Source organism: Neomonachus schauinslandi, chromosome X (assembly GCF_002201575.2).
Source record: "Neomonachus schauinslandi chromosome X, ASM220157v2, whole genome shotgun sequence".
In the NCBI taxonomy this organism is placed as follows: Eukaryota; Metazoa; Chordata; class Mammalia; order Carnivora; family Phocidae; genus Neomonachus; species Neomonachus schauinslandi.
Window position 1 is genome coordinate 1,532,762 of NC_058419.1, and position 24,239 is coordinate 1,557,000.

The window sequence follows — 24,239 nt, forward strand, 5'->3', positions numbered from 1 at the left end:
CAGGAGGGAGGGGATGGCCTGACCCCACCCCCAGCCCTCCCAGTGACCCAGTCAGAGTGATCATGTATGGAGAGTCAGCTCAGCAGGCCTCCCCACCAATAGGGCTTCCACTTTGCTGAGGCTGGAGGGCAGATGGGAGGCCTATCACATCTCTGAATGTGTGAGCTGCACCAGGTAGACACCAGGGACCCCAGAACCACATATGAGAGTCCACTGGGTCCCCCCTAGGAGGTAGCAAAGACTCCAGAAAATCCCTGTCTCTTCTCCCCCATCCTACGAGTAACTGCATTTGCTTTTGTAATTCTTAATGAGCAATATCTGCTAGAGAGTTTAGCCGTAACAGTTCTTTTTGATCGTTTTTTTAAGTAATTAAAAAACACCAAAAAAAAAAAAGAAAAGAAAAGAAAACAACTACAACAACCCAGAAACTTGTTCTTCCAAAGCAGAGAGCATTATAATCACCAGGGCCAAAAGCTTCCCTCCCTGCATCATTACTTCTTCTGAGGCCTGAACCAAAAGAGAAACACTCATATGCCCTTTGGGTGGCCAGGCTACCTGTGGGGCCCTCGGAGGACCTGGGCTGGGGCAGCCTCTGGGCCCAGTCTGGGGCCCACTCCAGCCTGCATTCAGTATTAGCAGTGGGTCACAACGTCCTTTCCCACCCAGCCTGGGATGGGGGCAGAGGAGGTGAGGAGGCCGTTGCTGCTGATGTTTGCCACTAACAGGTGGGTGTCCACGTGTGTCCACGTGCGTGCTTTCTGACTGAAATCTGAAATCAGCGCCCAACTTAGCCTCACCCAGTGACCTCTCGCCCACCTGGACGGAGCAGGGCCCACCCAGTTGAGTGTTTCTGGGGAGCTGGACGGTGGAGTGCAAAAGGCTTGCAGAACTTGAAGCCTGCTCCTTCCCTTGCTATCAAGGCCTCCTTTTCCGTTTGATTTGTCACTGCTTCAATCAATAACGGCCGCTCCAGAGTCAGTAGTTGATGAATATATGACCAAATATCACCAGGACTGTTACTCAATGTGTGCCGAGCCCGTTCCTCGCGCTGGGCTCCCGTGTACCCGGACACTGTAACGTGTGCTGTGTTTGCTCTCCTCCCCTTCTCCCTCATCCTTCCATCGTTTTTCTGGGGTTTTTCTGTTTGGGTTTGGTTTGGTTTTTATTTCTCCTTTTGTGTTCCAAACATGAGGTTCTCTCTACTGGTCCTCTTAACTGTGGTGTTGAGGCTTATATTTGTGTAATTTTTGGTGGGTGAAAGGAAATTTGCTAAGTAAATCTCTTCTGTGTTTGAACTGAAGTCTGTATTGTAACCATGTTTAAAGTAATTGTTCCAGAGACAAATGCTTCTAGACACCTTTTCTTTACAAACAAAAGAATTTGGAGGGAGGGGATGGTGACCAAGATGAGAGGGGCTGTCCTTTTTCCCCAGGAGGGGAGATCCGAAGAGATGACCCCTGCCCAGATCAGCCAGATGCCACCCAAAGAAGTTAAGCCTAAGCCAACAGACCAAATAGCTGATGTGTTGCCATTTTCAAAGTCAGAGCAAAACCAGGTTTTGTTCCACCCAATGGATTCTGTTGCCTTCCCCCCCCCCCCCGAGATTATTAGCATCATCATTATTTTTAAGGACAGACAAGGTTGATGTTCCTTCCAAGGGAGACAGGAGGGGTGTGAGCAGAGCCGACCTTGCCTCAGTGGAAGGAGGATAGGGCAGGCCTGAGGAGCATAGCTCAGAATAAGGGTGGTCATCTCCCTGGAGACCTCCACTGTGGCCACAGGTCAGTTGTATGTTGACAGGGCAGTTTGGCCACTCTCCACCTGATGCAGCTCTTCCTGGACAGGCTAAGTGGTAGGCATTACTGTTCAGGACACCCCCATCACAACCCACCCAGTCCCAGAGTATACAACACTAATGTGACCTCTAGATTCTTCACCATCCTGGGTGATATGACGATGGTGGAGGGGGTGCACTCTCTTTGCTGTCATCTGATCCCCAGCAAAATTTGGGCATGAGAAACCCCACTTCCCTTCCCCTGGCAAAACCAGATCCTTCTGAGAAAAGCCATTACCCCCACCAGACATTGTTTTGGGCTCACGGAACAGGGACAGATGTGTGCTCCCTTAGCACCCAGCCCTCCCCCCCCCAAAGGCGAAGACAATGCTGACTGTCATGACTGTTTGCACATGGGTTTAGTATCAGGAAGAACCAGGCAGGGTGGCTGCCCCCTCCTGAGTCACAGTGACACTGGACACCCTAGACAGAGGAGCTCCAGCTCGGAAGCCCGGTGAGGGTGGGAGAGAGGTGTGTGTGGGACAGGGAGCAGCCCAGGACAGACTTGGCTAGAGATGTCTCCAAAGCCCTCCATCACATTCACCTTCAGTTTTTGTGTTTTGGGACAATTACTTTAGAAAATAAGTAGGTCGTTTTAAAAACAAAAAATATTGATTGCTTTTTTGTAGTGTTCAAAAAAAGGTTCTTTGTGTATAGCCAAATGACTGAAAGCACTGATATATTTAAAAACAAAAGGCAATTTATTAAGGAAATTTGTACCATTTCAGTAAACCTGTCTGAATGTACCTGTATACGTTTCAAAAACACCCCCCCCCACTGAATCCCTGTAACCTATTTATTATATAAAGAGTTTGCCTTATAAATTTACATAAAAATGTCCGTTTGTGTCTTTTGTTGTAAAATCAAGTGATTTTTTCATAAGGTTCTTTTACTATTTGAAAAGATGGGCAGCACGCAGTTTTATTTTATTTTTGTAAGTTTTTTAATACGTGTGAAAGCAAAGAATACTCAGCATGCCTTTCTAAGTGACGCGTTTGCACCTTTTGTTGGGAAGTACTGTATCCTGTGCTGTTAGCATTCTCGATAAATCTCTCTGTGAAAGTGACTCAAGGTCTGGGCTTTCATTATCAGACAGCTCACAGGACAGCATGGTGCTATGTTTCCTGATTCCGTCTGGCTGTCCCTGAACCCAAATAGCCAGCTGCTTTCAGGACTGCCTTGGGAGGAAAGACCAGCCTGCTCCATACACTGCCTCCCCTTGGGTTCCGAGGCTACACTTTCTAGGCACACTGCTCCAGGTGTGATGGGAAGCTCTGGGGTGGCAGGCTGGGAAGGACCTGGCACGGGTCGGCCCGCTGAGCCCCAGGTCCAGAGGCAAGTGGGCTGCAGCCCTTCTGCACAGCCGCACAAATCCCCTGCTCCTGAGGGCCATGGCAGGGGTGCCTCCTCTGTCCAGGTGCTTTTGGAAACCAGCTGCCATCCCCGAGCTCCGGCTCCTGTGCCTACAGCCTGAGACCTTCCCGTGGCCTCTGCTGACCTAGCCCCCTGCCCAAAGGGGGCGCTGTCATCACTGTGGGGCTTGCAGACCTTTTGCAAACTTGGCACTCAGGAGCTGCCTGCCCTGCCACAGCTGTTCTTACGAGGCTGTTGCTGGGCTGGAGGGGACAACTGCTCAGAGTCCAGCTTCACATGCAAATAAATGTGGGCACACGCTGCTAGAAGGTGCACTCGAATGTCCTGGCCTTGAAGGTTAAAACAAAGGGTTGAAATTCGACCTGTGTGTATTGAGCGTGTCTCGTGTGCCAGGCCTGTCCTGGGAGCCGCTGTCCAGCAGTGAACGAGGAGGACAAAGTTGCTGTTCCTTTAGGGCTTAGTGTGTGTGTGCATGATAATTTCCCGTACTGGAGTTGGTAGTCTTTGTAAAGGCTGTCCCCATGAGAAAGCACTGGGGCCCAGGGTGTGGCTGGTGATGGCTGTGACTTCTGGGGAGAGAGGCTCCCATGGAGGCCCATCTTGGGGGGACAGCCTGAAGGGGAGCCCTTTGGGGTCAGGATCGAGGGGGGCGGGTGGTGAGGGAAGGAGACCTGTTGCTGTGCAAGCACTCATCCAACTGGAGAAACAAAAGAGCAGGCACTGTTGCTGCTTGGTGGGGTCTTTCCCCATCTAGAGCGGGAGGCAAACAAGGGCAGACGCTCACACGCCGCAGATGGCAAGCACAGCAGGGGCTGCAGGCAGCTCTGCCCAGAGAGGCCTAGGGTCCTCAGGGTAGGAGGGAGTCGCAAGAGCAGGGGGCCTGGGGAAGAAATGGACTCCAGAGATGTTCGGGGAAATGACCGCAAAATAGGGGCTGCTGGAATGGAGGAGCACCAGAGAATCCAAAGAAAGCAGTAGCTGCAGAGCACTGTGGGAATGGGCAAGACGGAGTAATGTGGTGAAGACATCAGACAGCCTAGGAACCGAGCCTGTTGCCTGGGAGAGGCTGGACTCTGCCATCCTCACAGGGGGTAGTGCCAAGTGAGCCAGGAGCATGGCAACAAGAGGGAGGAGGCACAGCAGAAGCTGAAGGCCTGTTTTTAAGAGACGTAAACACGTTTTACGTGCTAGTGGGAAGAAGCCACCAAAGAAGGAAAAGTTGCAAACACTGCAAAGAGCAAATAATTGCTGGAGCAGGTTCCTGAAGAAGTGGAAAAGATGGCATGCAGGGCGGAGGAGGTGGGCAACAACGCTCCGAGCTGGGGCAGCCTGCTGTACAAGCTTCCAGATCGTTCTCCCTGCACCCAGCCTCATGGCCAGCTGACAGGACGCAGCGGGGGTCCTCTGTGTGACCCACATCTGACCCTGCCCCGCCTGGGATCTCTGACGACTCTCTGCTGCCTCCCGAATGAAGCCAAAAGTTCGTAAGGGGACCTCCCAGTGACGCTCACAAGGCCCAGCTCTAGCCCTTTCTGGAATGTCCCGGGCCTTGCCATGACCTTTGTCCCAGTGCTCGGAACCGCGCTGCTCCATCCCTCAGAGCCCCACTCAGGGGGCCCCTCCTCCGAGAAGCCCGCCTCACCGCCCAACCGGACCCAGGGGCGCGGCCTTCGCGGGCAGAGACCGCGCGCCGCGCCCCCGTGTGGCCGAGGGTCGCGGCGGCGGCGGCGGCGGCGGCGGCGGCGGGCAAGATGGCGGCGGGCCCGGACCCCGCCCCTTCCGCCCCGCCGGGCGCTGCACGAGGCCGGCTTAAAGGGGAAGTGAGTCAGTGTCCGCGGACCCGGCCGGCCAAGGCCCGCGCCCGCCCCGGCCTCGAGAGGCCCCAAGAGGCCCTGGCCCGGGGGCGGCGGCGGCCATGGCCGGTGGGCCGGGCCCGGGGGACCCCGCGGCCCCCGGCGCCCAGCACTTCTTGTACGAGGTGCCGCCCTGGGTCATGTGCCGCTTCTACAAAGTGATGGACGCCCTGGAGCCCGCCGACTGGTGCCAGTTCGGTGCGTGGCGGCGGGCGGGGGGACGCTGGGGCGGAGGGCGCGCGGGCCCCGGGCGCCCAGGCCTGACGCCTCCCGCCCCGCAGCCGCCCTGATCGTGCGCGACCAGACCGAGCTGCGGCTGTGCGAGCGCTCCGGACAGCGCACGGCCAGCGTCCTGTGGCCCTGGATCAACCGCAACGCCCGCGTGGCCGACCTCGTGAGCATCCTCACGCACCTGCAGTTGCTGCGCGCTCGGGACATCATCACGGCCTGTGAGCGCGCGGCCCCGGGGAACCCCAGGACCCCGGGCTGGGTGCGGGGCCTCTTACGGGGCTCCTCCCCGCCCCCCCCCCCCCCGCCTGGGCCTAACCGCCGTTTTCTTTCCTGGTGTCCCAGGGCACCCTCCCGCCCCTCTTCTGCCCCCCAGCACCAGCACCCCGAGGCCCAGCAGCCCCCCTGCACCCTGTGAGGCTGAGGTCCCCCGCCCCCGGAAGTTGCAGACGTCAGCCTCCACACTCCCCTCCCCAGGTAAGAGGACCCGGGTGTTGGGCTTGATGGACCTGTGGAAAGGGCCACCTTGACCATGGCCACTGCCATAAACCATGCCGTCGGTCTCTGCCTGCCTCTTACTGGTTATCTTTATGAAGCTTTTCCAGGCTCCCAGACCCATTCTGGGGCTGAGCTCGGTCCTGTCCCAAGCCCTGCTGCCCTCCAGCCACCACCACCATATCCAGCCCCTTCCTCTACCAAGGTAGGTGGGTCCTGCCCCAGGGAAATATTCAAGACAAGGAGCAAAAAAATGTAGCCTTTGGTACACCTGGGCACCCCAGCCAGCCCAGTAGGGCCAGCTGGGAGGCAGTGGGATAGGGGGCGCTTGTGACTGTCGGGCAGAGGGGAAGACAGAGGACCTCACCTGATCCAGGATCTCTGCCCACAGCCTAACCCAGAGAGCCCAGTGTCCCTCCTGCAGGGGGCCCAGCCCTCTCCATTCTGCTGGCCCCTCAGCGAGATCTCCCAGGGCACCCACAACTTCTCAGAGGAGCTGAAGATCGGGGAGGGTGGCTTCGGGTGTGTGTACCGGGCGGTGATGAGGAACACGCTGTATGCTGTGAAGAGGCTGAAGGAGGTGGGTGGAGCCTTCCCTGCAAAGGCCCTGGCAGGTTGTCAGCAGACCCGCACTTTTCTGGTGCTTCTCCCATGCTCCCCCATGTACCTCGCTCAGCCCTCTGATTCCCCGGTTCGAGGTCCCCAGCCCCTTGGTGGTTCTGGGCCCAGGACAGGTGGCAGTGAGAGCGGCCATCAGGCCTTGGCTGCAAGAGCTTCATGCTGCCTCCCTGCCCTCATTTTCCTTGGGGGCTGCAGGGGGCCGACCTGGAGTGGACCACAGTGAAGCAGAGCTTCCTGACCGAAGTGGGGCAACTGTCACGGTGAGTCTGGGGGCAGAGGGAGAACCGGGTCAGGGCCCCGTTGGCCTCCAGGACCACAAAGCGTGGTACCTGGCTCCCTCAGGCCCCCAGAGCCCACCCCCGCGATGGCCAAATGGAAAGCGCTCAGGTCCCCCTCTTGCAAGCAGGTTTCGTCACCCAAACATCGTGGACTTCGCTGGCTACTGTGCTCAGAGTGGCTTCTACTGCCTCGTCTATGGCTTCCTGCCCAATGGCTCCCTGGAAGACCGCCTGCACTCCCAGGTAGCTGTCCCTGGCCTGGCACGCTTCCCTGGCCCCACAGCACTCCCAGCACCTGACTGAAGCTCTCAGGCTCTGTGAGTGGGTCCCACCAGCGGGCAGGGCCCGGGCTCAGGCTTTGGCCCAAGGTGGGCTGCCGTCTTCCCTGGCACCCTTTCCCGTGGTCCCTCCCCGGCTGTTCCTGCATGCCTGGGAGCCTGGCTCAAGCTGCCTCTAAAAAGGGGGTTATCGACTCGGTGCCCCAACTCACGCCCCTTCCTCTGGCAAGCAGACTAGCTGAAGGGTCTTATCAGCATGGCCCTCAAGAGTAGGAGGCAGTGGGCAGTAAACTGCGCCATCTGGACCTGCAGCTGACCCTCCGCTAGCCACGCACCCACAAGACGCAAGGGCTGACGGCACACAGGGCACTTCCGCTCTCAGGACAGGCATGCTGTGCTGGGGGAGCTGGGGAGAATGCCTCTGACAACATCCCGATGGCCCCAGAGAGGAGGAGGGAGCTCCAAGCACTGAGGAGCGCCCCATTTCACGATGACTCCGGGAAACACGTTCCGCATGCTTTACAAAGCAGTGGAATAGCTTACTGTCCACCTTCTTGTGAAGTAGCTCATGCAGATTTTGCTCCTCATTTTCCAGAAGAGGAAACTGAGGCCCAGAGAGTGAAGCGGCTTGTCTAGAACCCACAGTGACAGGTGGAGGGGGAGTTGGGGTCAAGGAACCGTGGCCCTCCCAGCCCCTTTGCTTCCTCTGCCACTCCAGAGCCAGGCCTGCCCCCCTCTCTCCTGGCCTCAGCGACTGAACATCCTTCTGGGCACAGCACGGGCGATTCAGTTTTTACACCAGGACAGCCCCAGCCTCATCCATGGAGATGTCAAAAGGTGAGGTGGGCACACAGGCCCCTGGGGCCTCTAAGCGCTGTAAGGATAGAGTCTGTGGCAGGGGAGTGATGCTCCCAAACCTTCTGTCAGTAGGCAGCAGTGGTACTTGCTCTCCGAGCCCCGAGGAGCCCTGCTCTGGGTGTCCCCCATGAGAATAGGCCTGCCCTCTCCTGCTTGAGGCTGAGGTGAGGGACGGGGTGGAGCCCTGAGACCTGGGACATCAGAGCTGGGGGCCCTGGGTCACTGAGTACCTGGCATGGGACAGGTGTGGAAGCAGAGGCCAAGGATGCCCCCCCCGCCCCCCGGTGAGCATGGACCGAACCGTGTGAGGGAGCCCCCGGATAGCTGGACCACCCTGAGTCCACGGTTGTCAGGGCCAGGCAAGTGTCGGGTGCAGAGCGGGCCAGCGCCGACCTGACACCGCTCCTTCCCTCCCCAAGTTCCAACGTCCTTCTGGATGAGAGACTGATGCCCAAACTGGGAGACTTTGGCCTGGCCCGTCTCAGCCGTTTTGCAGGGGCCAGTCCCGGCCAGAGCAGCACGGTGGCCCGGACACGGACCGTGCGTGGCACCCTGGCCTACCTGCCTGAGGATTACGTCAAGACAGGGAGACTGGCCGTGGACACGGATACCTTCAGCTTCGGCGTGGTGAGCCCCTGGCCCCTTTGCTGGCTCGGGGGTGGGGGAGTTGTGGCCAAGCAAAGGCAGGAGGGCCTGGATAATTCCATATGAGACCGGAGGCCAATCTGGCAGGAAGCTAACAGGAGTCTCAGCTCAAGAGCCCCTCTCTACTTGACATGGGCCCCTCCCATGGGGGCCCTGCATCTCATTTCATATGTGTAATTTTGCAGTCCTTTTCCTCAAGTGGGCCCTCCAAACCACCGAAGCATCAGTCCCATAGCCCGCCCTCATCTGCCCGTCTAAGGGCTGTGCCCCTGTCAGCCTTAGCGGCCTCTTTGGGCCAGGCCGCCCTGTCCACCCCGCAAGCCCCGCCGCATATGGCCCTCCCTGCCAAGCCCCCAGGAGCCACCGCAACACTCTCCGTCCTGCCCTCTCCAGGTAGTGCTGGAGACCCTGGCGGGCCAGAGGGCCGTGAGGACGCATGGTGCCGGGACCAAGTATCTGGTGAGCCTCCTGAAGTGGGGCAGGGACAGAGGGAGGCAGGTGGGCAGGGAGGCAGAGGGGAGAGGGAGGGAGGGAGGCAGGCAGGGAGGCGCTACTCCTGATAACCAACAGGTGCAGCCCTGGAGGGTGGAATGATCTGGAACGCAGTGCCCCACAGAAGCCAGCCTCTGCTGCTGCTGACTCATCTTTGAAAGTAGGCAGGGCTCCAAACAGCTTCCCTTGACCTTGCTCAGGAAAAACATGTCTGTCTTCTGCAGATGCTAGGGGCCTTTCCAGACCCCACCTGGGCCGGGAGCGGGGAAGGGGTCGTCCCAACAAGGCAGTCCCAGTGCTCTGGGACCAGAAGCTACAGCAGAAAACAGAGCACAGGGCCCTGGGAGAGGCTGTGGTGGGCAATCGGGCGCGCCGTAGATGAGCGCTCCACGTTGTGGCGGAGCTGCCCCCGCCCCTTGGCTGAGACAGGAGGCATGGGTTCTAGTCCCAGTTTGACAGTGGTCCTCGCTGGGCCTGCTTCCCCACATGTGAACAGACCTTATACACGTGCCGTGCTCAGAGCCTTCTCGGGCCCGGAACGCATCCGGTCACGTTTGTTCTTTACGTTTTACAACTGGTATACCTCCTGCTGCTCCTGTTCCTGGCCTGGGGCTGTTTCTGTCCATTACCGGGTCTCGGTGGGTCAGGCTACAATCGGGGAGCCAGCCAGGAGCCCTCCTTCCTTCACCATCTACATCCGTCAGCACGTCCTGTTGGCTCTGTGTGTAGAGCCAACCCAACTGAGGCTGCTCTCCATGTTGTCATAGCTGCCCCAGGGCAGTGGGCCAGACCCCTCAGGGATCCTTCTTTGGGCTTCTTTGGACCCTTCCTATTTGTTCTCCATGTCACGGCCAAAGCGATCTTTCAAAAACAAAAAAAGAGATTGTGGAAGCCCCTTTGCCTTCCCACCGTGCTTGGGGTGAAGGCCCAATCCCTTAACATGGCCACAACTCCCCAGGTCCTGCTATCACCAACCTTCTCTCTGTCCCCCAAACTCAGCTAGCTTCCCACTGCCTGCCCCAGGGCCTTGGTTTGAACCTTTCCTTCTGCCTCAAAGGCCACCCCCCGACCCAGGTGCTTCCTCCTGGTCCTTCCCATCTCAAAACCCAGGACAGCCTCCAGTTCCATTTGCACCCCTGGGTACCTCTCTGTGGGGTACTCCCTTTCCTCCTCGGCTCTGACCTCTGGCTAATCTGTGCCTTCAGATCTCAGCTCCCAAGTGCTACTTGCTCAGGCCTTGGTCAAAAGCCCCATGGGCCCGTCTGTCGAAGTTTTCCGTTGGTTTAGAGGCTTGTCAGTGTCTCTCCCACAGCAGGAGGTCAGTTCTATGAAGGTGGGCCCGGGGTGCTCTGTCACTGGATCCCTAGGGCCTTGGGGCAGTGCTGGGCACACAATGGGTGCTTAATAAATCTTAAGAAAGACCACAGGAGTCAGTGATGAGAGCCTGGGGAATGGGGCTGAAGGCATCCTCGCCCCCCCCCCCCCCCGGTGGCCACGCTCATATTATCTGTCCCACAGAAAGACCTCGTTGAAGAAGAGGCCGAGGAGGCCGGGGTGACTTTGAAAAGCACCCAGACCACACTCCAAGCAGGTCTGGCCACAGATGCCTGGGCTGCCCCAATTGCCACCCAGATCTGTAAGAAGCACATGGACCCCAGGCCTGGGCCATGCCCACCCGAGCTGGGCCTGGCCCTGGGCCAGCTGGCTTGCTGCTGCCTGCACCGCCGGGCCAAGAGGAGACCCCCCATGACCCAGGTAGCCCTGGGCAGGGGGGAGGCCGGTGGGGATGGAAAGCGGTCGAGACTCTGGCTGCCCATGGCAGGTGGTAGCCTATCAGGAACCCCGCATTCCGGGTGCTGCCCATGCCACCTGCCAGACCTCTTTCTGGAGACGGTCTCCAAACGTTGGTAGCTTGCCCTTCAGTTCTGCTGAGGGTGCCTGGAGCCTCCTGCGGAAGCCCACTTCTAGAGAGAGAGAAGCGAAGGGCTTTTCCTGCGCCCCCTTCTGGGTGTTCTGTGCCGCCGCAGCTGCCTGACCCTCCCCTCTTCTCCCCTGACGGGTGAGAACGGAGACGCCCCATTTGAGGGCAGCAGGGCAGTGCGATTTGCTTTCCAGCAGACAGAGAAAAGCCATTCTCAGTCCTTCGTTTTGGTGGCCGCGACTTCTCAGCATTCCTTGCGACAGGGATAAAAAGGCAAGGGACGTAGCTTTCCCAGCTCCGCGGTCCCTGGAGCAGCCGTGTGGTGGGACCACGGTATTCAGGGGCAGGGCCCTCTGACGGGACGGCTGTGAGTGGTCTGAGCGGCCGGTCGTGGCCTGCCCGTGGAGCTGGGGAGCGGCCCGGCCCGGCCCACTCCCCCTGAGAGCCCCCTCTCTCCTCACAGGTGTATGAGAGTCTGGAGAAGCTGCAGGCGGCCGTGGCAGGACCAGCCCTGCAGCCAGAGGCTGCCAGCCGAGGCCCCTCTTCCCCACAGGAAAACTCCTACATTTCCCTCACTGGCAGTGCCCCACGTGGTGCCAGCCCAGTGCAGCCCCTGGCGGTTCCCTCAGGAGCACCAGCCCAGGCTCCAGAGTGGCTCCAGAAAGGCCCCAACCAGCCCGTGGAAAGTGACGAGAGTGTGTCCGGGCTGTCTGCTGCCCTGCATTCCTGGCACCTGAGCCCGAGCTGCCCGCCGGGCCTGGCCTGGCCAGGCAGCCCCGGGCAAGGGGCCACCGTGTGGGCCCCAGCAGCCCTTGGGCAGGCCGGCTGTACTCAAGGGGGCGCCACCCAAGAGTCGAGCTGGGGGAGTGGCCCAGGGCCCCAGCTGACAGCTATGGAAGGTAGCTGGGGACAGGTGCCCAGAAGAGGGACCGGGGGCCTCTTTTGGTGACAGTCCCCATACTCCCTGCCCCCAGCCTTCTGGGAGGAGAGAACTGGGGGCCTGCTCTTAATCTCACTCCGTCCTTAGCAAGCTCCAGGCCCTGCCCTCCAGGTGGGTGAGAAGGGGCCAGGAGCTCACTTCCTGAAAGCCGGGAACAAGGAAGGCTTTATTCAGGACTGGGTTCCTGGCCTAGCTGGGAGCCCGGGCGACGGCATGGCCCCTTCCAGGCCCTTCCTTCAGAGACGGCACGGAGGACTTCTGTCCCAAAGAGTCAGGGAGCTAAGCTGGGGGCTGGGAAGACCCGTGAGGCCAGCGGCGTCACTGAGGAGTGCCCAGGGACCGCGGCCTCGGCAGCTGAGAGGTGCTCTCTTTGCCCCAGGATCGCTCGTGAGCAGCTCCGCCTCATCGCGACCGCCGCGGATCGTCATCAACCCGGCCCGACAGAAGATGGTGCAGAAGCTGGCCTTGTATGAGGATGGGGTCCTGGACAGCCTGCAGCTGCTGTCATCAAGCTCCCTCCCAGGTACCCCTGGGACTGGCCCCATACTCGAGGGACAGGGCTTGGCTGTGCGCTCTGCAGCTGGGTGGCCGGCCTCCAGGGCCGCTCGGGCATGCTTCCTCATGCCAGCCCCGAACAGCACAGTGTTTGTTCCCATCGGGCATGGACAAGGCCCCTGCTCCCTGAGGGCGTGGGACAGCTCAAAGGCAGGCCACCCCTCTTGACGATGGCCAGAAGCCCAGCCTGCCCCCGACGCCTCCCCCAGGAAGTTGTGTATTCTGGACAAGGCCTTGTGCGAGCTCCCTCGCCTCCTCCTCGCAGCAACACCTTCCCTTAGCCTGGGGGTGCCAGGCCCCCCCCATTGCTTCCAGAACATATGAAGCTGCAGCAGGTACTCTCCCTTCCAGGTGCCATTTGAAACCCCTAATTCCAGGGAATGCCCAGGAGCTGAGATGACAGCACAGTCCAGCCCTTGAGCCAGGCCTTCTGGCAGCTGGGGAGCCTCCCCCGCTTACTAACTGGTATTTCTTCCTTCTACAGGCTTCGCCGTGGAACACCAAAACAGGCAGGGGCCCGAAGAGAGTGATGAATTTCAGAGCTGATCTGTTCACCTGGCACATTCCCCAAACCTGGAAGTCAAAGTTCTCATAGTCGGAAGTTCTCATGGCTCTCGAATCCTCAGCAGCCCGTGGGCGGTGGGGGGTGGGGGCCTCCTCTGCACAGGGGAGAGCAGGTGGTGGCCCCAGCTGCGCTCGGGGTGTGGGCACAGGCCGGGCTCGGAGCGCCCCCGGCCAGCTGCTAGAAGCTGTCTCAAGGCCTGCCTTCGTTCCAGCATTTGGGGGACAGGAAAGCCGTTACTGTCGGGGAGGAGAGGTGAGCGGGGTGGCCAGTCCAGTAGGATGGAGCAGGGAGCTGGCTCCCCTAAGACCTGGGCAGGGCAGCCCTTAGGCCTTCTCTTTGGACTTGGCTGAAGCCCCAGGAAGAAGAGGCTGCTCTGTAGGACAGAGCATATGAGGCCTGGGGCCCTCCCAGCCTCTTGTAACTTGAAAAAGTAAGGTGTGGCTGTTCTGTGGTTCGGTTCACGCACGAGACACCCGAGAGCCCGGCAGTGCCCTCTCAGCAGGCCCGTGTCCGCAGGCTGCACCAGGGACCCGGGAGCAAAGCCTAACGTGATGGCCTGCTGGCCAGGCCACCCCTGGGTGCGCCCACCGACGGGTGCCAAGCCAGGTCAGGCTCCAGAGGCCACTGGCTCGGTCTCACTCGGGGCCAGGCAGTGACAGTGACAGAGGGGCCACTGCCCAGGTCTGGGCTAGGCCCAAACCTTAAGTTACCCAGACAGCGAGAAGCCCCAGGAAGGTGGGGAGTTGGAAGCAAGGCAAAGAAGGAGGAAGAAGAAAATCGGACTCACATTTTTAAAAGCAAGTCAGGTTTCATGTAATTGAGTGTCTTGGAAAGATGTTTTATCTGCGACCATGAGTCACACTACATGCCCCACGAAGCTAGGCGTTGCTGAAGTCCAAGTTGTCCAGGAGGAATAAAAGCTTACGTCTCAACCTCTGGCTGTACTCGCGGAGTTTGTTGCACTGAAAGGCTCGAGTCTTTCCGATGCTTCTCATCTCGGGGTTCCTAACTCCAACCCCGACATCAGACACGCTGCCCCATGCCCCACTAAACAAATCCTCCAGAGGCCCTCCTTTCCACACCCATGTTTTTTTTTATGGTTTTGATGCTATTGTAAATGGTATCTTTATTTCATTTTCTTTCCTTTGGGGTTGGGGGGCGCAGAAGGAGAGAAAGAGAGAGAATCTCAAGCAGGCTCCGTGTCCAGCGCGTGAGCCCGACTCGAGGCTCCATCTCCTGATCCTGAGATCATGACCTGAGCCAAAACCAAGAGTCCGACACTCAACTGACTGAACCACCCAGGTGCCCCTTTATTTCATTGTCTAACTGATCATTGATAGTTTCTGGAAATGCAATTCAGCTTTTTAAACTTTATTTATTTTTAAAGATTTTACCATTTCAGAGGGGGAGAGAGAGCACGAGCAGGGGGAGTGGGAGAGGGAGAAGCAGGCTCCCCACTGAGCAGGGAGCCCGATGCGGGGCTCGATCCCAGGACCCTGGGATCATGGCCCGAGCTGAAGGCAGACGCTTAACGACTGAGCCACCCAGGCGCCCCCCAAATAAAATCTTTAAATTTCTTCAGATATTGGGCCATTTGGATTTTGTTTCTTCTTCCTGTGTCTGTTTCAGAAATTTGTGTCTTTCAAGGAATTTGCCTGTTGTATCTAAGTTGACATAAAGTTAATGATACCCCTTTATCAACCCATTATAGGATCTGCACTGATGTCCCCTCTCATTCCTTGTATTGGTAGTTTGTGTCTTTCCTTCTTTCTTGATCAGCCTAGATAGAGGCTTATTGGTCATTCTAAAGAACCAAGTTTTGGTCTCATTGATTTTTCTCCATCGTTTATCCATTTTCTATTGATGATTTCCACTTTTATCATTTCCTTTCTTTTACTTATTTTGGAGTAATAAAACTTATTTGGGGCTTAACTTGCTCATCCTTTCCAGCTTCTTAAAGTATAACCTTAAATCATTTATTTTAAACCTTTTTATCGGGGCACCTGGCGGGCTCAGTCAGTGGAGCATGTGACTCTTGATCTCAGTGTCGTGAGTTCAAGCCCCACGTTGGGCATGGTGCTTACTTAAAATTAAAAAAAAAAAATTAAACCTTTCTTTTTCTAACATAAGCAATTAAAGCTATAAACTCCCTTTAAGAACATCTTTAGCTGCATTCTATGCATTTGGATATGTTCTATTTTCATTATCATTGAGTTCATAATGTTTTCTAATTTCCCTTGTGATTACTTCCTTAACCAATGACCTTCTTGGAAGTGTATTTAATTTCCAAATATTTGGGAATTTGGCCTATATCTTTTTTTTTTTAATTTTATTTATTTATTCATGAGAGACAGAGAGAGAGAGAGAGAGAGGCAGAGGGAGAAGCAGGCTCCCAAGGAGCAGGGATACCGATGCGGGACTCGATTCCAGGACCCTGAGATCATGACCTGAGCCGAAGGCAGACGCTTAACCATCTGAGCCACCCAGGCGCCCTGGCCTATATCTTTTTGTTATGTGTTTTTATTTATTTTTTTCAAAGATTTTATTTATTTATTTGACAGAGAGAGAGACACAGCGAGAGAGGGAACACAAGCAGGGGGAGTGGGAGAGGGAGAAGCAGGCTTCCCGTGGAGCAGGGAGCCCGATGCGGGGCTTGATCCCAGGACCCCAGGATCATGACCTGAGCCGAAGGCAGACACTTAACGACTGAGCCACCTAGGCGCCCCTGTTATGTGTTTTTAATTACATTAATTACATTGTAGTACAGAGAATTTACTCTGTCTGATTTCATTTCTTTTAAAATTGAGACTCGTTTTATGACTTAGCATATGGTTTAGCTTGGTGAATGTTCCATGCTTATTTGAAAAGAGTGTATGTTCTGCAGTTGGGTGGTGTGTTCTATAAATGTCAATTAGCTCAAGGTGGTTGATAGTGTAGTTCAAGTCTTCAGTATCCTTACTGATTTTCTCTCTACCAGTTCTCTCTGGCAGACTGAGAGGGAAGTATCACAGTCTCCAAATGTAATTATGGGTTTGTCTTTCTCCTCCTGGTTCTGTCAGATTTTGCTGCATCTAATTGAAGCTCTCGTTGGGTGCATACACATTTAGGAATGTTATGTGTTCTTTTTGTTTGAAAGATTTTATTTGTTTGAGAGAGAGGGAACACAAGCAGGGGGAGGGGCAGAGGGACAAGCAGACTTCCCGCTGAGTGGGGATGCCCAGCGCAGGGCTCCATCCCAGGACCCTGAGATCGTGACCTGAGCTGAAGTCGGACGTTTAACTGACTGAGCCACCCAGGCGCCCTGGACTGTTATGTGTTCTTGATAAATTGACCCTTTTATTGTCAGGAAATGCTCCTCTTTATCTCTGGTAATGTTCCTTCTTTTGACATCTGCTTGGTCTGGTGTAGCCAACCCACTTCCTTATGCTTAATTTATTTCTCTATATAACTTTTTTCTGTTCTGTTCTTTTAACTTGTCTGTGTCTTTATTTAAAGTGCACCTATAGACAGCCTGTGGTTTGGGCTTACTTTTTTAAAGAGTTATTTATTTATTTATTTATTTATTTATTTATTTATTAGAGAGAGAGAGAGCATGAGAGGGGGAAGGTCAGAGGGAGAAGCAGACTCCCCGCTGAGCAGGGAGCCCGATGCGGGACTCGATCCAGGGACTAATTTTTTTTTTTTTAAGATTTTATTTATTTATTTGCGAGAGAGAGAATGAGAGAGACAGAGAGCACATGAGAGGGGGGAGGGTCAGAGGGAGAAGCAGGCTCCTCGCCGAGCAGGGAGCCCAATGTGGGACTCGATCCCGGGACTCCAGGATCGTGACCTGAGCCGAAGGCAGTCGCTTAACCGACTGAGCCACCCAGGTGCCCCTGGGCTTACTTTTTTAACCAGTCTGATAATCTCTGCCTTTTAATTGGTCTGGTTAATCCATTTACATTTAATGGTTGGGTTTAAGTCTACCACCTAGCTCTTTGTTTTCTATTCGTCCCATCTGTTTTTTGTTCCTTTTCTCCTCCATTCCTGATTTCTGGACTAATCAAATGTTTCTGGTCTTCTATTTTTTTTTCCCTCCACTATTGGCTTGTTAGCTCTAATAATGGAGACCACAGGTTCTACTCAGGAGACAGAAGTCCAGGCTGTTCACTGGGGTCACTACATTTGGTTTCCTTCTGATCACAGGCTGGCACTGCCTGTTGTTTTCAATATTTTGCCTAGTATTCTAGTTGTTTACCACCAGAAGGCTATTCTGGTATTTGTCATCCCACCATGGCCAAATCACAAGTTTCTCCTCTCTTCTGAGGAATTCTTCACTCCTAAGGTCACCCCGTCTTTCTCCTGCATCATCAGATATGTCTCAGTAGCATCCATTCTTGACCCAACACCTCTCTCCAATCACAACCCCGATTCTCTGTCCTCTTTAAACAGTTTATTTTATTTTATTTTATTTTATTTTTTTAGGGAGAGAGCAGGGGAAGGGGCAGAGGGAGAGAGAGAATCTCAAGCAGGCTCCACACCCAGCGCAATGCCCAACACGGGGCTCAGTCTCACGATCCTGAGATCATGACCTGAGCCGAAATCAAGAGTCGGATGCTGGAGGCATCTAGGTGGCTCAGTCAGTTAAGTGTCTGTCTTTGGCTCACGTTGTGATCTCGGGGTCCTGGTATCAAGCCCCGTGTCGGCCTCCGCACTCAGTGGGGAGTCCGATTGTCCTTCTGCCCCCCCACCCCGTGCTCTCTCTCTCTCTCTCTCTCAAATAAATAAATGCATTTTTTTTAAAGTCGAATGCCTAACCAACTAAGCCACCCAAGTGCCCCTGTTCCTCTTTATAGCCAAACTTCTCAAAATAGTTGTCTATTTCCTTACTTCTCCCCACTGCCTCTTCAACTCCTTTTTTAAGAAGATTTATTTATTGGGGCGCCTGGGTGGCTCAGTGGGTTAAGCATCTGCCTTGGGCTCAGGTCATGATCTCAGGGTCCTGGGATTGAGCCCCGTGTTAGGGAGCCGGGAGCCTGCTTCTCCCTCTCCTCCCCGTTCGTGCTCTCTCTCCCTATTTCTGTTGCTATCTCTCTTTCTCTCAAATAAATAAATCTTTTTTAAAAAGATTTATTTAGGGTGACTGGGTGGCTCAGTCGTTAAGCATCTGCCTTCGGCTCAGGTCATGATCCCAGGGTCCTGGGATCGAGCCCCGCATCGGGCTCCCTGCTCGGCGGGAAGCCTGCTTCTCCCTCTCCCACTCCCCCTGCTTGTGTCCCCTCTCTCGCTATGTCTCTCTCTGTCAAATAAATAAATAAAATCTTTAAAAAAAAATAAAAATAAAAAAGATTTATTTATTTATTTATGAGAGAGAGAGCACAAATGGAGGGGAGGGGCAGAGGGAGAGGGAGAAGCAGGCTCTCCACTGAGCAAGGAGCCCGATGTGGGGCTCAATCCCAGGACCCCGGGATCGTGACCTGAGCCGAAGGCAGACGCTTAACTGACTGAGCACCCAGGCGCCCCTCTTCAACTCCTTCTAATCTGCGTCCACCCCACCACTCTGCACCACAGTGGTGTGTCAAGAACACCAGTAATCATGTTGCCAAATCTAGTGGCTCCTTTCTGACTTTATCCTATGGGTCCCTCAGGCTGCCCTCGTCTTGTGACCTCTGGAGCACTGCCCTCTCTGTCTCTTATACACAACCTCTACAAGGTGGGAGGCCTGAGGGAGCCCCCGGGCCGCCTTCACTACCTCCAGTTACTCCTGTGCTGACCTCACTCATTGTCATGGCTCTAAACACCATACATACACGTGCAGCAGTGTACCTTCCCCTGAGCTGTTTACCCATGCTTCCAACTGCCTACCAGACATGTCCTCTCCATGGCTCACAGACATCGTAGGCCTAAATGAGAAGATGGAACTTTGGATTCCCAGTCACCAGAAGCTTGCTGTCTGAGTGTGTAGCGGGACCACCACCCACCTTCCACCCGGCTGTCCAAGCCAGGTCCTCAGGAGTTAGGCTTTTTGAATAGACTTCATTAAGGAGAAAAGTACACCAGCTGTGTGTGTACAGCTCCATGACACAGCCACGCGGCGGTCACAGCTTAGACCACGATATGTCTCCTCCAAACCACCCCAAAATTTAGAGGCTGAGACAATGACATTTCTTTTGCCCACGAACCTGCTATTTGGGCAGGGCTCAGACAGGATGCCTCATCTGCTCCACTCAGTGTCCGCCGGAGTGGTCTGAAGGCTGGGAGCCGGAAGCATCTGGAGGCCCCTGCACACGGCTGTCTGCCGAGGACCCTGCTGGGGTTAAGACACCTAAACATACCGAGGGGCTTCCTCCCAGCACTGTGACTTCCGCATCTGCTGTTGGACTTCAGGTCGGCAGGGCTGGTCTCTACGCCGGCCGGTAGAGCATAAAAATGCCTACTCTGTCACTCCCACTTGCCGAATTCCATGCCGATTTCTCCCGAGGCCAACCCTGACCCAGGACCCCATGAGAAGCTACAGAACGCTGGATCACAAGGTCAGCTTCAGGGGGTCCTTCCCGACATTTTCCTAAGCAGCAGTACCAATTTACCTCCCCCGGGTGGGGTATGAGAGGTCCGGTTGCTCCACACCTTCACCAACACTTGAGAGCGTCCGCATGTTTGAATTGTCGTCACTGTGGTTGTCATTTGCATTTCTGCGATGACAAGCGATGTTGAACATCAGTTCATTTGCTTATTGGCCCTGTGTACGTGAAAGGCACATTCAAATCTTTCACACATTGTGCAGTTAGGTTGTCATTCTCGGTCATAGGTGAGCAGGCAGGACATAAGTCTTGGATGATGTGTGTACCATAAAAGTCTTCCGTCACTCCAGAGTTTACCTTTTCACTCTCCTAATGAGGCCTTTTTTTTTTTTAAAGGTTTTATTTATTTATTTGAGACAGAGAGAATGAGAGACAGAGAGCATGAGAGGGGGGAGGGTCAGAGGGAGAAGCAGGCTCCCCGCCGAGCAGGGAGCCCGACGCGGGACTCGATCCCGGGACTCCAGGATCATGACCTGAGCCGAAGGCAGTCGCTTAACCGACTGAGCCACCCAGGCGCCCCTAATGAGGCCTTTTGATAAATAGTTCTTAACGTTAGTCAATCTTTTCTGTCCTAGGTAATGCTGTCTGTTCTCTGCTGAAGAGATGTTTGCCTATCCCAAGGTCATGAAGATATTCTCCTTTGACTTCTAGATGCTTCATTGCTTTACCTTTCATATTTAGGTCTATGTTACATCTCCAGTTGATTTTTGTTTTTGGTGGTAGGCAGACATCAAGATGTCCTTTTTTCCCCCCAACATGGACATCCAATTTATCCCACACCAGGTGGTAAAAAGACTATCTTTCCCCACAGAACGAAAGTGGGGACTCTGTCAGTCATTGATCCGCTGTCTCTTTCTAGCCTTGGTCCTGCCACATCAGCGTCTCTGCCTATGCCCGCACCCACAGCACACTAGCTTTGTTACTCCGGGTGTTCTTCATGATCGGCTTTCCTCCTGTAGGCCGTTTGCATTTACATATAGACGATACAGCAATTGGAACACTCATCCACTGCTGATGGGAATGTAAAACGGTTTGGTAGGATGTCCGCAAGGGAACTGAACTCATACATCCACACAAAGCCTGGTACACAACAGCCGGACGGTGGAAACAACCCAAATGGACATCAGGTGACTGGACAAGCAAAGGGCATGTTCCTACAATGGAAGACTACTTAGCGATAAGAAAGGAAGAACCCCCGGTCTCAGAATCACTAAGTGGAGTGAAAGGAGCAGGCCATCCGTACACAGTTCTAGGCAGTGCAGACTTATCTCTTGGGACAGAAACCCGGTCAGCGGCCGCCTGGGAGTGGGCGGGGAGGGAGGGGCTGCAGGGAGGGGTGACCAAGGCCACGAGGAACCTTTGGGGATGATGGTTTCACAGATATAACTTTAACAGTGTAGGCTTTATTTTTGTTTTCCGCAGTGTAGGCTTTAAATAACAGTGCAGTTCCTTTTATATCAATTCTACCTCAATAAAGTTGTTTTTAAAAAATACAGTGTCTCTTTTAAGCAGCATTTTGTTGGGAGTCCCCCGCCCCTTTTATCCAGCCCTGCAATCATTGTTTATCCATTGACATTCTAATGTATTGACCAATATGGTTGTCTGTGTGTGTGTGTCTATTGTGGAAAATACACATGACAATACCTATCATTGGAGCTATTTGTATACAATTCAGTGGCATTAAATATTCACAGTGCGGTGTAACCATCACCACTCTCTGTACCCCAGAGCCTTTCCGTCCTCCCAGCCGGAGCTCTGTGCCCTTTAACCAGTAACCCCCACGCCCCACACACAAGTGCGTGAGCACACACACACACACACACACACACACAAGCACACAGTTCTGTTTTCGGGCAGTTGCCCCATCTGCTCCTTGTTCCCTCCTTTCTCCTTTTTCTTTTTCTTTCTTTTAATGATTTTATTTATTTATTTGACACAGAGAGAGAGAGAACAAGCAGGGGGAGTGGCAGCAGAGGGAGAGGGAGAAGCAGGCTCCCCACTGAGCACAGAGCCTGACATGGGGCTCGATTCCAGGATCCTGGGATCACGACCTGAGCCGAAGGCAGATGCTTCACCCAGGCGCCCCTCCTTTCTCATTTTTTCATCTTCTTTCCGTATCACTAGTGTTATGACTCTAGGGTTACCCTCATGCATCCCTGCATTTACCCCCCCCCTTGCTTTCGACACTGTTCTTTTCATACATTTTATTTATTTTATTTTTTTTTAAAGTTTTTATTTATTTATTTGAGAGAGAGAATGAGAGACAGAGAGCACGAGAGGGAAGAGGGTCAGAGGGAGAAGCAGACCCCCCGCTGAGCAGGGAGCCCGATGCGGGACTCGATCCCGGGACTCCAGGATCATGACCTGAGCCGAAGGCAGTCGCTTAACCGACTGAGCCACCCAGGCGCCCCTTTTCATACATTTTTTTTTTTAAAGATTTTATTTATTTATTTGAGACAGAGAGAATGAGAGAGAGAGAGCACATGAGAGGGGGGAGGGTCAGAGGCAGAAGCAGGCTCCCTGCCGAGCAGGGAGTCCGATGTGGGACTCGATCCCGGGACTCCAGGATCACGACCTGAGCCGAAGGCAGTCACTTAACCGACTGAGCCACCCAGGCTCCCCTTTTCATACATTTTAAATCCCCAAAGGCATTACTGCTTTTATTTTAAACAGTCCATTTTTACTTACGTTTACTCACATATATTCCCTTTCTAGTGCTCTCCATGCCTTCTTGCAGATTGGTTCTTCCAGCTTGGATCCCTCCCTTGCTTCCTCCCTCCCTCCCTCCCTTTCTTTCACAAGTTACTTCATTTCTTGGCAGAAAATTGGGTCAAGAAAAGGAGAGGGTAGCATCACTATAGAAGACATTAATGAATATTCTGATCCTGACTACTCCTATAAACACTACCAAAGACCCTCTCTGGGTCCCACAACACAGACATCAGTCTATTCCAAGTAACACTGTAGATAACAAATATGCTATGGGGGAAATGTGTGTCTCCTTCATGTGTTTATTAAGAGGGCTGGGGCGAATATGCTAGGGTGTTGAACAGCTTTATTAAGATATAATTCATCCCCACCAGCAGTGGATAAGAGTTCCAATATCTCCATGTTCTCATCAACACTTGGTACTATCCATGCAGTTGATGACAGCCTTTCTAGTAGGTGTGAAGTACTATCTTACTGCACTTTTGATTTCCATACCCCTAGTGACTGATGATGTTGAGCATCTTTTCATGTGCAGGATCATTTCCATCAGCTTAAAGAACTACCCACTATATTTCTTACAGTACGGGTAGGCTAGCATCAAGTTGCCCCAGCCTTTGCCGGAAATGTATTTATTTTGCCACCACCTTCTTCTTCTCCTCCTCCCCCCCTCCCCCTGCCCCTCCCCCTCCTCCTCCTCCTTCTTCTTCTTCTTCTTTTGCCTTCGTTTTTAAAGGTTACTCTTCTGGGTATAGAACTCCGCGTTGGCCATCTTTGTCTTTCAAGCCCTACAGGCACTGTCCCATCACCTTTTGGTCTTTCTGTTGGATAGTCAGCAGTCTGTCTTCACAGTGCCTTTACTGGCTACTTTGAATAGTCCTTCTCTGTCTGGGATTTTCAACAGTTTACCTGTGATGTACAGGGTTGTGATTTTCTTTGTATCTATGTTGTTTAATATTTGTAATTTGGTGACCTCCTTGAATCTGGGGATTTGGAAGATTCTCAGCCATTATCTCAAGTATTCCTTCCATCCTTATCTCAAGTCATGCCTCTGCTGTTTGTTCTCCAAAATGTACATTTTGTCCAACTTTTATAGCTGTTTTCTGTAAGGTTTAGTCTAATATGCTCTATCATGGCCAGAGTCAGAAGTATCCAAAAGTTATTCTTCACTCCTCCCAGGCCCCACTCAAGGCCAACACCAAAGAACCAACACATCTCGTCTTCTCCCATTTGCCCCGACCTGGGCCTGGGCCACCAGCATCTCTGCCATCCTGCTGTGGGCACCCCACCCCTGCCTCACCCTCTGGCCTCCTCCCCACCCTTCAGGGAGCTCAGCACAGTCCAACTTCTCAGTCCTCAGTTCTGTCAATGTGAGCACAGCAGGGTCGCATCACAACAAAAATAAATAAGATGTTAAACTCTGCCACTGGTTTACTCTCATTCACGACAGATATGTGCACAGGCAGTGAATGCAGGCAAATCCAACCTGCGTCCCTTCACCTTACTCTCGGTTGGTTTATGAACCACTAGTGGTGGGTGGGTTGCTTTGGTCTGGTTTCGCTTTTTTCTAAAGATCTCCAAGAGCCAAGCTTCTAGTCTACCAGCCACCAGTCGCTGTAACAACCTTGAAGAAGCGTTATACTGTCAGCAGGAGGATCTAGAATGAAGCGCCAGAAGTCAGGGCTGCCTATCAAGTAGAGTCAAAGGCCAGGCGGGCAGAGGGACGGGGACCCGTGGTATCCTAAGCACAGGACAGCAGAGAAGCGACGCTCACCTCGGGAGCAACTAGAAGACAGGGTCAACTTCTCTTACCCCCTTCATTTTGTATTACCTCACCAGATTGCAAATGTGACACCAGAAGTATCCCCCCTGCTGTTGTTTTTCTAGAAGAGAATGAAAGTCAGCAGGCGAAAGCAGTGAATGGAGACCTCCCTCTTGGGTTGGGTTTTCTGCTGAGTCACTGCCTTCATGGCTACCCGAGATAGCCGACTCCCCCACTTTCAGCTTGTTGCTAAGGCAACCAGTGAGCAGACTGG

At 54.1% G+C, this 24,239-nt stretch overlaps 1 protein-coding gene across 3 annotated transcripts; it reads left to right on the forward strand.

Annotated features, from left to right (window-relative positions):
• The first annotated feature begins 5,060 nt into the window (after positions 1-5,060).
• IRAK1 (interleukin 1 receptor associated kinase 1) lies at positions 5,061-13,962 on the forward strand. Of its 3 annotated transcripts, none has more exons than XM_021683331.1 (14): positions 5,061-5,259; positions 5,343-5,510; positions 5,635-5,766; positions 5,886-5,989; positions 6,176-6,364; positions 6,601-6,665; positions 6,812-6,926; positions 7,680-7,798; positions 8,239-8,446; positions 8,858-8,923; positions 10,475-10,711; positions 11,341-11,776; positions 12,197-12,340; positions 12,857-13,962. In XM_021683331.1, the coding sequence occupies exons 1-14, from the start codon at positions 5,124-5,126 to the stop codon at positions 12,916-12,918; spliced, it is 2,181 nt and encodes a 726-aa protein (XP_021539006.1). In that variant the 5' UTR covers positions 5,061-5,123; the 3' UTR covers positions 12,919-13,962. The 3 variants fall into 3 exon arrangements, with proteins under 3 accessions (XP_021539006.1, XP_044767865.1, XP_044767866.1); XM_044911930.1 differs by having other exon boundaries at positions 5,117-5,259; positions 11,431-11,776; XM_044911931.1 differs by lacking the exon at positions 10,475-10,711 and having other exon boundaries at positions 5,117-5,259.
• Positions 13,963-24,239: the final 10,277 nt, after the last annotated feature.

Bases quoted from the DNA above. Each gene is read 5' to 3' on its own strand.
- IRAK1 (XM_021683331.1), top strand. From the start codon at position 5,124: ATGGCCGGTGGGCCGGGCCCGGGGGACCCCGCGGCCCCCGGCGCCCAG. The intron at 8,447-8,857 runs GTGAGCCCCTGG...TGCCCTCTCCAG, and splicing joins ATACCTTCAGCTTCGGCGTG to GTAGTGCTGGAGACCCTGGC. The intron at 10,712-11,340 runs GTAGCCCTGGGC...CTCTCCTCACAG, and splicing joins GGAGACCCCCCATGACCCAG to GTGTATGAGAGTCTGGAGAA.